General features: G+C 36.3%; 1 protein-coding gene and 1 long non-coding RNA gene across 2 annotated transcripts in view; one reads left to right on the top strand and one right to left on the bottom strand.

Moving 5' to 3' along the window:
* Positions 1 to 1,108, bottom strand: part of LOC130054798 (uncharacterized) — a 3,740-nt gene extending 2,632 nt beyond the window's left edge. Inside the window, exon 1 of the long non-coding RNA XR_008803140.1 lies at positions 1 to 1,108. This exon is cut by the window's left edge and continues 304 nt beyond it. This is a non-coding gene — a long non-coding RNA (uncharacterized LOC130054798).
* LOC125652318 (aldehyde dehydrogenase 1A1-like) overlaps positions 1 to 12,497 on the top strand; it is a 26,649-nt gene extending 14,152 nt beyond the window's left edge. The window contains exons 2-13 of the mRNA XM_048881409.2: positions 4,175 to 4,279; positions 4,368 to 4,508; positions 4,682 to 4,808; positions 5,595 to 5,656; positions 6,176 to 6,418; positions 9,872 to 9,974; positions 10,138 to 10,328; positions 10,519 to 10,683; positions 10,841 to 10,998; positions 11,867 to 11,941; positions 12,026 to 12,065; positions 12,172 to 12,497. Coding sequence (XP_048737366.1) covers positions 4,175 to 4,279; positions 4,368 to 4,508; positions 4,682 to 4,808; positions 5,595 to 5,656; positions 6,176 to 6,418; positions 9,872 to 9,974; positions 10,138 to 10,328; positions 10,519 to 10,683; positions 10,841 to 10,998; positions 11,867 to 11,941; positions 12,026 to 12,065; positions 12,172 to 12,204 — 1,443 coding nt within the window. The 3' untranslated portion in view covers positions 12,205 to 12,497. The remainder of the gene's footprint in view (positions 1 to 4,174; positions 4,280 to 4,367; positions 4,509 to 4,681; positions 4,809 to 5,594; positions 5,657 to 6,175; positions 6,419 to 9,871; positions 9,975 to 10,137; positions 10,329 to 10,518; positions 10,684 to 10,840; positions 10,999 to 11,866; positions 11,942 to 12,025; positions 12,066 to 12,171) is intronic.
* The last annotated feature ends 1,084 nt before the right edge of the window (positions 12,498 to 13,581 follow it).

The raw sequence follows: 13,581 nt of genomic DNA, 5'->3' as shown, positions 1-13,581 counted from the left end.
TCAAATTTATTTATATTAACAGTCCTTGACCAGTCGAATTTGATCAATATTTTCATTAGTTTGTCACTATGAAGATACCGTAATTTTCCAACTCAGTCTCAGATAGACATACACGGAGAAAATTTGTGGCTGGATCGGGAATTGAACCTAGGGACCTCTGTGCAAGATTTTACCAGTTGGTGCCGTGACTACTCGTCCTGCCAGGGGTGAAATGAATCTGGGTTGTGTGTCTTCGACGGCAAAAACAAATTAAAGGGAGGAATTTAGTAGTTAGGGCTACACGGACCGTGGATATCGACCTGGATAGCTCAGTGGTTAGAGCACCTGACTAGTAATGCAGGGATCCTAGGTTCGACTCCTGGTCCAGCCAAATATTTTCTCCTCCCCTATACTGCATTCCGTGACGTAACTTGCGCAGTGTTAAGTTTATACGTGTATCAAATTAAAAATCTAGGCCCACTGGCCTTCATTGTGGAATGAATAGTAGGATTGTTACATATAATGTCCGAAATTACAAACGTTCACAGAAAATACCAAAGATATGACCGAAATTAAAAATTATTGAAGTCGTCAAAGGAGGGACCAAAATTTTTAATGTGAATATGATAGTAGATGTCATGTATTACTGAGGTCATTTTAGCTCCTCTCTCGGTAATTTTTGTCTTTTTTTTTTGGTAATTTCTGTAAATGGTACCGTAGTAGGCTAGTTTTGGTCATTCCTGCGCTGCGGAATGACTTACCACGTGCCCTGGCCTTGTGCTTGTTTAGCCTATATTGAATATACTTACCGATCTTGCAAAAAATTTTTGATTCCCGGGCAATATGGTACTAATATCTCATGTTTTATAAATTAATATACCTCGCGGACACTACTAAAGACAGAGATATATCCGGCACCAACGGTCTCTTCGTAGATATGTTTGGTCTATCGTCCCGCTTTCCCATATTTGATATTTTCTATCTTTTTTTGCGCAAGAGTTAGCCTATTTTAAGTACAACTTAACAGATGAAATACAGGGGCAATTAACTCATTGTATAGGGGCAGGTAACTCGTGGTCGCCGCCCTGCAAGCGGTACCAAATAGCGTTAACCTGTTAAATACAGAATGTAAGTTCTTCGTTTAAAGAAATTAGGTTTTCGTTCGTTCGAACAAATAAAATAAAAACGCCCACGAATTTGTCAAAATGGTCGTCATTATGAATTTCGGTGACTATATCTTTTGTTGAATTAACTGTATTGACTTGTTCGAAGAAACTAGAATTAAACCTTTATATATATATATATATATATATATATATATATATATATATATATATATATATATATATAATTATATATATAAATCTAAACAGATATTCTATTTGTTAGGACAGATTTGATACTGAATGTCATTTGGGTGTACTCTATTTACAAAAGAAGCGTAGCTCTAGGGGACAGAAACCATTCCATTCAAAAACATTTTTAGTCTTTTCATTATATCCAGGTCAATATCATATTACTACTGACATTTTTAACGTCAAATGTCGTGCCTTTAGTTATCTTTGGAACCTGAGAAGTACAATATTTATCAAGCCCAGAGGATGAAGTAAATAGTGTACTTTAAAGCTGTATGGTCCGAATTACAATATTTTTTTCCATCTCGTAAAACCGTTATTAAATCATAACACGTATGTAGTTATGAGGCTGTACGACATATCATAAATTATTTCACCTGTTTTAACCCAAATTATTTGATTTTAAATCGATGTTTACAAATAACCGCGTCACTCTGCCATTTCAAGTGACAGTCACGTGACCAGTTCAAACTTTCAGATCATCGGTGGTCTTATCTGTGTAAAGCTGTGTATTTTGTTATAACAGTACCGTACCATAAGTTTAATAGAAATAGAAATATCAAATACTTCTTAGTAATTCGTTGTTTTACGCTCATTAAGCCTGAAAACTAGACAGTTGCATATGAGTTAATACATCATGTTGGGATTCTCCTGACGCGCGTGGGTCTATTTATAGACGTCTATTACATGTACCCACTATATTTAATTTCTAAATGATATTGTTACTGTTTTCTTTTACATGCAGATGTTTTCAAGCATGTAATTAAGGGGAAGTTAATAACTTTATAAAGAAATTAATCTGCTTTAAAGTAATTATGTACAAAAATAATACATGAAAATCGGGTCATACAGCTTTAAGGGAAGATAAAGCATCGTATTGATCAAGAAAATGATGATATATATATATATGTATGTATGTATGTATATTCCAGTCCTAATCTATAATAAACAAATCATTTCGTAAACTAAAGAGAAATTGGCAGCTACCGAGGATCGGGTCCCGACTAAGCTCCATTAACATTAATGCAATAACATTTTCCCATTGCATCTCACAGGATGCGTATATGAAAGGTTTCTTTTTTATAGAAATTTTAATCATATTTCTAGTACATAATTTAGAATTAAGAAAATGTTAATAATTGTTGTATCATATGACTGAATAATCAAAGTAGGACTTACGAAACGATACTTGTTCGGCCATATTTGTTTACAGCTAGTGTGCACTACTTAGTCGATTTTAAGTGATTAAAGATGAAGTTATGTGTTGTTTTACTTTTTTAAAACCGTCCGACAGGGGATGCTTACTCCTCCTAGGCACCCAATCCCACGTCTGGTATTTCCAGGTGTCTGTGTTTGCTCTTCCCTTTGTAGGAGTTGTGAGGTTGATCAATATTCGTTATCTTCAGGTTTTCATACTACAAGACAAGGTCAATAATTCCTTTATCATTCATTCAAAGCTCTAAATGTTTCATATCTTTTATGATTATTTGTCCCCTTCTGTTAGCATCAACAACATTGCAATAACCATTGCATCGCGGATTGTAACGTTATAATCTCAATGTGGCGTTGATCATGTGTTATGTATTGACATACCCTAACGTTCAACAACAAAATTAATATTGAGTGATTTGGATATTTCAAAAAGGTCATGTTTGAATAATATCGAAATGTTAATCTGAAGTGCTTTAATAATGATTTTCTCATGAAACACCGAGACTTTCAAAATTCAGACTGGGTAAACGACCGTCGCGGATTTCGCCATTGATGTGAAATGTTTACATTTCTATTTCTGATCCTACTTTGTATCTCTCAATTGGAAGCTCGCGTTCAATAGATACCAATTCAAAAAGATACCAAACTGCAGATAAAATATTTATAAATTCAATATAATGCAAGCCATCAGATCCAGGACTCTTGTTCCAGGGTCCTCTGTAATTTACATATATATTGCTAATAACCTAGCAAGGCTTCACACGTGACCAACGGTAGAGCGTCTTTAGTTCGCTTCCCTTCCCACTAACACTAAATCCTAGATCCTCCCCTGAAATGTGATGAAAATCAATGTATCATGATGTTGAAATCAAATAGTAAAACTTATATAAAGACGCAGCGTGGCGCAGCGATTGCAATTCTTTCTGATTTCTTTGGTTGGTAAAATAGGTATAGAAGTATAACATTCAGTTCTTAACCGTCATTAGAAAACACAAAATCTGATAACAGTGTCACAGCTTGTCAACAGTAGTACATGCGACTAAATGATACGGGAGAAAAGACTTCTCTGGATAGACTCATCAGCATATTGTAGCTTAGAGAAGCTTATATAAATATTGCATGTAGTTGAGGGTAACATTGAAAATTTTCAAGGTTACCCTCAACTACATGCAATATTTGTTTTATTATACTGAATGTTATATAAACAACAAAGCAGAAAGACTTACATCTGTTGACATTTGATCAATCACTGTCATGCGATATTTCTTATATTGATGCGGGTATTCGTGTTTATTACAAACGCTCAAACGACGTCGTCTAACAATCTACGGCGAACCGTACGCGCATAAATTTGATGCAAGTGATAATGTTTTATAATATCACCCGTTGTCAAGTACTGTTACCCGTTGCTAGATACTATCACCCTGGAGCGCGTACTTTCTGTTCTCAGAGGTTAACAATGTTTTTTCAAATGCTTCTCGACCAATCAGATTCGAGTATTTTACATGAAAGTATAATAATATAAAATGTTACACAGAAAGAACAAGCTCTCTATCTAAAGGAAAATCAATGTCCTATATCTAAATACCGAATTCTGAAAACATGTTTTTTTTTCCTTTTTCTGGTAGATATTCATCAACGATGAATTTGTGGATTCCGTGAGCGGCAGAAATTTTCCCACCATAAATCCAGCAACAGGGAAAAAGTTTTGTGATGTGTCCGAGGGCGATAAGGTCAGAACAAAAATAAAAACAAACATTAAAGCAGTCTTCATTTAATTAGTGACTTATTCTTACTGTGTAATGACCTTGACGTTCGTAGGAGGACATAGACAAGGCCGTGGCTGCTGCCAAGGAAGCTTTCAAATTAGGGTCACCATGGAGACGGATGGACGCCAGTCAGAGAGGTCGACTTCTGTACAAACTCGCTGAGCTGTTTGAAAGAGACGCAAAGTTGATTGGGGTAGAATATCATACACATTTTAGATTTTTCTCTAACTACTGTACATAAAAATATAAGGGAAATTGGATAAATTAAGCAGATATGTAGTTTTCGTTGTTATATGTTATATCACTGTTCATTACTGGTTACGATCTTGTCTAAGGTACCTCTCTTGTTTCTGGATCTCATTGTAGAGTATAATCACACTAGAGATGGGGAAGCCATTTTTACAGGCTTACGGCGAAACCGTGTGGTCTGCAGGGATTCTGCGTTATTACGCGGGGTTGGCAGATAAAGTCGGCGGCAAAACCATTCCTGTGGGTAAGTGTGAGAAAAATGAGGCTTAAAACGTATATCATACCTCATATACACTTCTATTATTGAAATACCATTCGTTGAGCAAATCGCGTGATTGTGCCTACAAATGCCATTGATGTGTCTAGGGACTCGTGTACAACATAGCTCGGGGAACCTCCTCTACTCTCTATAAAGCAGTAAAAATTCAAGGTAAACCGTGATTTTTCTGACGTCACGAGTCCTTGTACTCTGTAAGAGGCAGAATGATTTTTTATACACGAATTTCTTATAAATTTCATCACGAACCGTGTAAGCAATGAGCATTCAGGGAGAAAGGAAATATAATTAATGATTATCAAATCGCTTTATTTCGTTACTTGTACATTCTGATACGTTGAAAGTGCAGTGCTTTTGTCCGGGTTAGATCAGCTACACATAAATGAGCGGTCTTCACAATTTCAATTGTATTTCTATAGTCTTGTTTTATTTCGGTGTAATAAACAATTCATTGCAAGGATGTTCGGGTGATATGAAGCTTTATTCATCCAAGACAAATAATATTCCCTTTGGGCATTACCCTCGGAGAATATGGTTTTTTTCTTCGTTGAATAAATCTTCATATCTCCCTCACAATCATGCAACAAATATATAAATGTTATGTATGTGGTTTACCATCCGCCGAAAGTTATAGGACTCTGGTATTGGAGAATGAGGGAAAGTCTACCAATTTAAAAAAAAAGATTCTGTTTCATTTGCATTCTGTCAGGGACATTGACACAGTTAACAAAAATTGAAAATGTTTCGTTTCAGATGGAGACTATTTTTGCTACACGCGACACGAACCTGTGGGTGTGTGTGGACAGATTATTCCAGTATGTACACGTAACATATAAGGACAACGGTTTATTTTAGTGCATGTATGCTAGATCTATCGGTTTATTATTTAATTACTAGTTAAATAAATTGATTTGTTGACCTCACGAGATTTATTTAGTAGTTTGTTACTAGTTAATTGATTTGTTGACCTCACGAGATTTATTTAGTTGTTTATTACTAGTTAATTGATTTGTTGACCTCACGAGATTTATTTAGTAGTTTGTTACTAGTTAATTGATTTGTTGACCTCACGAGATTTATTTAGTTGTTTATTACTAGTTAATTGATTTGTTGACCTCGGGAGATTTATTTAGTAGTTTGTTACTAGTTAATTGATTTGTTGACCTCACGAGATTTATTTAGTAGTTTGTTACTAGTTAATTGATTTGTTGACCTCACGAGATTTATTTAGTAGTTTGTTACTAGTTAATTGATTTGTTGACCTCACGAGATTTATTTAGTTGTTTATTACTAGCTAATTGATTTGCTGAGTGACTATACGAGATTTATTGCAGTGGAACTACCCTGCGTCGATGTTCACGTGGAAGGTGGGTCCCGCCCTGGCCTGTGGTTGTACTATAGTAGTAAAACCGGCCGAACAGACTCCTCTGTCAGCACTACATTTGGCGGCACTATGTAAAGAGGCTGGATTTCCTCCTGGTGTTGTCAACGTTGTTCCTGGTTACGGACCCACGGCTGGTGCGGCTCTGACAGCGCATCCGGATGTGGACAAAGTCGCCTTCACAGGATCTACCGAGGTTTGGTTTATTTCTGATAGTTCGTAGTTTGAAACTGGATCGTAAATATATTTACTTGAGAAGATGCCAATAATACGCTGAAACTACGCAGTATATAGATGATATTGAGCAGAGTTGCAACGAAGTTGAACTCGGCTATTGGTTTGGTGATACGGGCGGGCGGTTGGGCGTCAACAATTGGTTTCCGGATGATAACTCGAAAAGTTTACAATCTAATCAAATGAAACTTTGATATGTTGTTGGGTACCAGGTAAGGAAGACCCCTATTAATTTTGGAGAAAAAAGGTCAAAGGTCACAGTGACCGAATATAGAATGAAAATTTCAGAAAAATTTGGTTTCCGGATGATAACTCAGAAAGTTTAAATCTGATTCAAATGAAACTTTGATATATTGTTGGGTACCAGGTAAGGAAGACCCCTATTCATTTTGGAGAAAAAAGACCAAAGGTTTAGGTCACAGTGACCGAATATAGAATGAAAATTTCAGAAATATTTGGTTTCCGGATGATAACTCAGAAAGTTTAAATCCGAATCATATGATACTTCAAGATATTGTTATGTACCAGGTAAAGAAGACCCCTATTGATTTTGGAGAAAATGGGTCAAAGGTCAAGGTCACAGTGACCGAAAATAGATTTAAAATTCCAAAAAAAAATTAGTTTCTGGAGAATAACTTGAATTTTTTTTAATTTGAATCAAATGAAACTTGGTTATATTGTTGGATACCAGCAAAGCAAGGCGGCCCCTATTGATTTTGGAGAACAAAGGTCAAATGTCAAGGTCACAGTGACCAAAATTAGATTGAAAACTTCAGACAAATATGGTTTCTGGACAGTAACTTCAAAAGTTTAAAACTGAAATTAGTTCTTCACAATTATAAATATGCCACATCATTCCTGACTTTACAATGTATCCCATGCAACTCGGATTATGCACCCCTGGGTGCATATATTGATTTTTCATGTTTCATATTGTTACATAACTTCATTGGTATTATCTCCTTCTTCCTAGTCATGTATGTTGTGGAATATTGTAAATCTGAATCGTCTTCTGATTTTTATGTATATCTTCATCTGTACACAATTCTAAAATTTCGAACATGTGCATTCAGTATAAATACGAAATTGCGTGACAAGATAAAAATTTATTTAATGAAAGTCGATTTGACAAAATAATACAGCACGGACTTTTATTAGATTTTACCTCAAATATCTAAGAGGTGTATACTCATGGAAAAAAGTAAAGTGCACATATAGTATTTGAGATGAAATGAACAGCCTTACAAATGAAACACTGCCATTTTGCTACAATAGCTATTGTATTGATGTTTACAATATCAAATTATACCTTGTGATATTACACAGAATTTTGACACTTAAGCGACCATCTTGTGTTTTTGCCATAATCTCAATCAATTTGTTGCGGTTTTGAGTTAATTACTAGAAACTAAAGCATAAATTTTATGTAGCCTTTCAAATCTCGGAAGAACAATCATATTTGATTAATTTTTGACGAGTCGTGATGTCCCGCCTTAAAGTATCTACTGTTCCTCGCGTCATTGACGTGATGGAAGTGGGATGGTCCAAATCAGGGTTCCAGAACAGTTTGGAGTGCATCAGAGCAAGATAAGATAATTCTGAACATGCTTCTGTTAGTTTGGAAGCACGAAGATTGTTTACGCTTGGTACGACCCTTCGACAGGACAATTTTATTTGGTTTGTTCACCAACCAAATCATTTTCAGTCTTAGGGTTACACAGAGCCATTCCGGGACTGAACTATGAAAGCAATAAGTGAAAGAACCGTTTGTAACAGATTGCGGGAATATCACATCCTTTCAAAATGCTGAGTGATTCGCCACAGACTGCTGCAGAAAGACAACTTTTGCACTTTAGAGGACAGTATTTGCCACACATTTTATTCACAGATGAATCTTCCTTTCCATCTACACAGCAGCGATCGTCATTTTAAGGGTGTACCTCACATTTGTAGTATACGTCAGAGATGTGTGCGTTTTACGTCAGTCTTTTGGTGGAGGTTTGGGGGAGAGATACAACTCATATCATGGGTGAACTCCCTTTGGGGATCATTATCAGAACTCAGTACAGGCACGAAAGTAAACAGCAATTAATGTTGCTCTTTATCCAGAAATGCAGACGACAAACCACATTGTTACAGGACAATGCAGGGCACGATGCTGAACGAGTTGTTCTTGACTTTCGTAGACAACAGAGTTATTGTAATGACTTGGGGCTTTTGTTTCCCATGATTTGTCATCCACTGAGTATCTTTGAGATTAAATGAAACATCGTCTACGTATCCGTCCAAATCTACTTTGACGTTGAACTGGGTCATGAACTGGGTCAGGTACTGGTTGAAATTTAGAACAACATTCAACTTTTTTTTAAACAGTTTGATTCCATCAATAAAAGTTTGTTGTAAATCGTGCATCGATGTTTATGGTGGTGACCCCGGTTATTGACTTTGTGAATCGTCAGGAGATAAGCCTGTTCTTTTGGTGTATTGAAATAAAATAACTATACATTTACACGATTAGGTACATGTATGTGTATCTAACATAAAGATGTTATCAAACAATAAAAAACACAAACCCAATTGATATTAACTTTATCTAGGCTATGATGGAATCCTTAGAGAAATGCTCGATTGCGTTTTTCTCTGAGCAAATAAAGGTACAACAGTGAACCACGCATCACTAAATGTAAAATAAAACACACCAGGTAGAAAAACAGGTAATCATTACAGTACAGACGAAAACAGATGTAACAGTGCAACGTATGAGGAGACGTTAGAAAAAATATCCATAAGCGTAATATATAAAAACCACCTACACCTTTCAGACCTTTCCAATTGGCTTTAGCTTATAAGTAAAGTTAAAGTGGGTGATCCAGGCTGTCGCAGAAGGTTATGCTGAAGGATTTAGAATTCCCAATTTCAAAACATGAAAACTTGTTGATATAATCATTTAGGTAAGGGAATCCATGTGATGCATGTAAAGTGTAGAGGGAGTGGTAGGGTTGGGGTGATCAAACTGACTGTTGTCGGGTTTAGGGCAACAAAATTTATAAAAATTGCATACAATTTCTAGGATCAACTCTGGAAATGAAATATATACAATTGTATTATCTTCGATAGCCAATTGTTTTCTTGTACACTACAGTCTGCAATGGATAGCCCGCCGTTGTGATGATATTAGTTTATGACCAGAAACTCTCAACTAGCGAAGATGGAGTCTAAAAATTAGATAATATCTGACATTATCTGATAAAAAGTATATTATTGAAAGTTTGCCTATCTCCTTCTGTCATCAAACATCTAAAGTTTTATGTGTGAGACAATTTCTATAGATGCAAACTTTTCATACGCAATCCAAAACTTGAGATAACTTGGGTTGAATCTAATAATTTTAAAATCAGCATGATGAATTCTGCAGGTTGGTAAGCTCATTCTCCAAGCGGCTGGTGTAGCTAACATCAAACGAACTTCTCTGGAACTCGGCGGGAAAAGCCCCAACGTCATAATGGATGATGCTGATCGTATGTATTACTTCAGCAAATTTGTAAATACATACATGTATTGATGAGGATAACGTGTAGAACGAAAAATGACATCGCATTCTGTAGTACATGTCGTGTATTGACCAAAAGCGAAAATCAAATTAAAGATTGCTTAATTCTATACATTTATCTCCACATATAGTTGACGAGGCTGTCAGATTTGCTCACGAAGGTGTGATGGAAAATGCCGGGCAGTGCTGTATCGCCGGAAGTAGAACGTTTGTGCACGAAAAGATATACGATCAGTTTGTAGCCAAAAGTCGTGAAATGGCAGAGAAGAGGTTGTTAAAGACGGGCGATCCGTTTGATCTTAAAACAACACAGGGTCCACAGGTACAGGGAAAATGTTCAAGATGGGAAAAAGGGAAAATAAGTATTTGTATTTGGTTGTCTAATATGATAATACTTAGTGGTTTTGTACAGAGGACCTTTTTATTTTTCTGAGAAGATTTAGCTATCGATTTCAGGAAGACCTTTGAATGCTTCTTAGTACCAACATTGAAGATTTAGCTATCTATTTCAGGTAGACGAGGAACAGTACAAGAAGATCTTGGAGATGATTGAGTCGGGGAAGAAAGATGGTGCTAAGCTTGAGAGCGGTGGCGCTGCAGTCGGAGGTGATGGATATTTCATAAAACCAACCGTTTTCTCCGAAGTGACAGACAACATGAGAATTGCCAAAGAGGAGGTTGTTAATGATGAACTTAATGTTTTTTTCAAAGATGTATAGTGTTTATTTTAATCACAATCAAAGAGATGACACAAAATTAACAGATATGAGGTCCATCATTTTGTATTGGACGCATCGTTTGATGGACGGCAGTTATAATATCTTTCTTTTGTAGATTTTTGGTCCTGTCCAGCAGATCTTCAAGTTTAAAACTCTGGACGAAGCCATAGAACGCGCGAATGCCACTCAATACGGACTTGGTGCCGCCATTTTTACCAAGAGTATTGACAACGCCATGATGTTTACACAGGGCATTCGGGCGGGAACAGTTTGGTACGATACATAACGAGTATTTTCTTATAAAACTACAAAAAATTAGAAAGTGAGAGACTCGGGTTTATTTAAAAGACTCAAGAAGTCGTAAGACTGCGTTGTGTTGTACAATTATTTCATTCTCCAAGAAAATTTCTGTAGCTACTATATAGGTTCGTACTGAGCATTAAGACTATGAACAGAAGGCGCTAATACTAACAGATTCGCAATCCTATTTCTACTACACGATGATTTGGTGAGTTTTAACTCGTTCTGATGACACGTCGTAGTTAATGCAGTTGTATCAGTGGCTGTATTCAGTATTAGACCTGTCAATCATCTGTATTCAGTATTAGACCTGTCAATCATCTGTATTCAGTATTTGACCTGTCAATCATCTGCTGGTGATGCAGTTACTGGTATGTACTATAGATCATTAATACTGAGGCGATGCGAATTTTGTATGTAAAAGGTAGAATAGAACATGGTGACCTTTATGTAACTGATTCCAATGTTTGCTGAATTTACACTTTTTGCAGCACTTTGGTTTTCAAGCAGTTGGAATCTATGAAGGCTAGTTTGTTCAACAACACTGCATCACTCGTGCTATGAGTACATATCAAGTACAATTATCAAAATACATACAAATACGTAATATAATGATAAGACATAATTTAGATACAATCAGCTTCTTGGGGTCATCTGCTTACACAGCTCTAGATAAGTGGAAAATCAGAGAAGTATTTTACACAATTAACTTGATATTCAACACTGTTATGTACATTAAAAGCACATTTTGGAGAACTGGGACTCCTTTTCTGAATTGTATGTATGGGAATAGAACAAATATACAACAGAAACATATTTTACAATAACTACCTTGTTTCAGGGTGAACCTATATAACTTTGTTACACCGCAAGCACCATTTGGAGGATTCAAATTATCCGGATTAGGTCGAGAACTGTGAGTTGAAAGCCCTTTAAAGCTTGAATTAACTTGGATCTTTTGCATAGGGCACATTTTGTACACATTTTCTGTTTCTTACAGTGGTGAATATGGCATGTCACTGTACCAGGAGGTGAAGACGGTAAGATTCTGATCTTTTAATTCAACTACTTAAATTTTGAAACTTTGCTAAAGCCACAATGTATTGAAAACTACACTGCAGAAAGTATATTTTTGTTTTCCTCCAGGTCATGATGAAAATTCCTCAGAAGAATTCTTGAACTCTGTATTCAGTTGACTTGGTAGTCTTTCAGTAGCGGATGTGGATTTAGACTTTCGGAATGTTGAATATCAGTTTCCTTGCTTGATACGTTGTCGCATCTTTTGTAAAAAAAAAATTGTGGTTGCTAAAGGTTATGTATAATTAGGATAACATGAAATAGTCATAATTTCTTAAGTTTATCTATTCTAGAGGAACCAGAATGCAAGATCGATGAATTAAATTTGTTGATTTCGAAATGTTAAAATGTCTTTATATATAGTTGTCTACTTCCAATACATGGTGACAATTTTCTTTGTTATTGATGAATGATGTTAAAGTATGCAGGAATCACAGGGAAAATTATACGTTCGCAGACATATAATGAGATTCGATGATAACAACGAAATTGAGTATTGCTAACTGGTGAAGATAACGAACAGTGATCAATCTCATAACTCCAATAAGCAATACAAAATAGAGAGTTGGGCAAACACGGATCCCTGTATATACCAGAGGTGGGATCAGCTGCCTAGGAGGAGTAAGCATCCCCTGCCGACCGGATATACCCGCCGTGAGCCCTATATCTCGATGATGTAAACGGAGTAATCCGTTGTCAAAATCGGTGTGTAAAGGACGCCTAAGAATAGGTATAAAACATGTCGGACAGCATTTGATCCAGTAACAGCTTGTACGGGCGTTATAACGGCCATAGAATTTGCAAAATGCTTACTTTAAATGAGACTGTTGAAAACTTTGTAACATTAACTTGCATATCCAGTTGAGAGACCACATATACAGGTGATAACCTCATATACAGGTGATAATGGGAGATAAACTACTACATAAATATTGGAAGTTGACTATGAAGAAGCTGAATGCATCTCGTTGGTATAATGTTTAGTTGTTAGTTTGCCGTTAATGTCTATTTTCAATAGAATTTCTAAGTATGAAAAAGATGTCGAAGACTTTGTGTTGTCTTTTATTTTGAGTTTACTGGGATATATCGAAAATATACCGCTGCGGTGGCTGAGAGGTTAGAGCGTTCGCCCCGCATGCGGAAGGCCGGGGTTCGAATCCCGGCCGCGACAAACCTAAGTCGTTAAAATAGGTAGTGACAGTTCCATCGCCAAACGTTCGGCATTAGGTCCTCGGAGATGACCTTAAAAACGGACGCCCCGTGTCACAGTAGGTGTGACACGTTAAAGAACCCTCAGTGCTCAATGACCGTAAGTGCCGAGCATAGGCCTAAATTTGAAGCCCTTCACCGGTCTTAGTGACGTCTCCATATGAGTTAAATATTCTCGAGCGAGACGTTAAGTAAGATACAATCAATCGACATATGAATAACATACCAGTAATTAAAAGTTGATAAATAAAACGCCGGCGATATATCTAA

This window comes from Ostrea edulis, chromosome 5 (assembly GCF_947568905.1).
Source record: "Ostrea edulis chromosome 5, xbOstEdul1.1, whole genome shotgun sequence".
Taxonomy (NCBI): domain Eukaryota; kingdom Metazoa; phylum Mollusca; class Bivalvia; order Ostreida; family Ostreidae; genus Ostrea; species Ostrea edulis.
The sequence above is the reverse complement of the archived record's forward strand: the minus strand, read 5'-3'. Positions and strand labels throughout refer to the sequence as shown.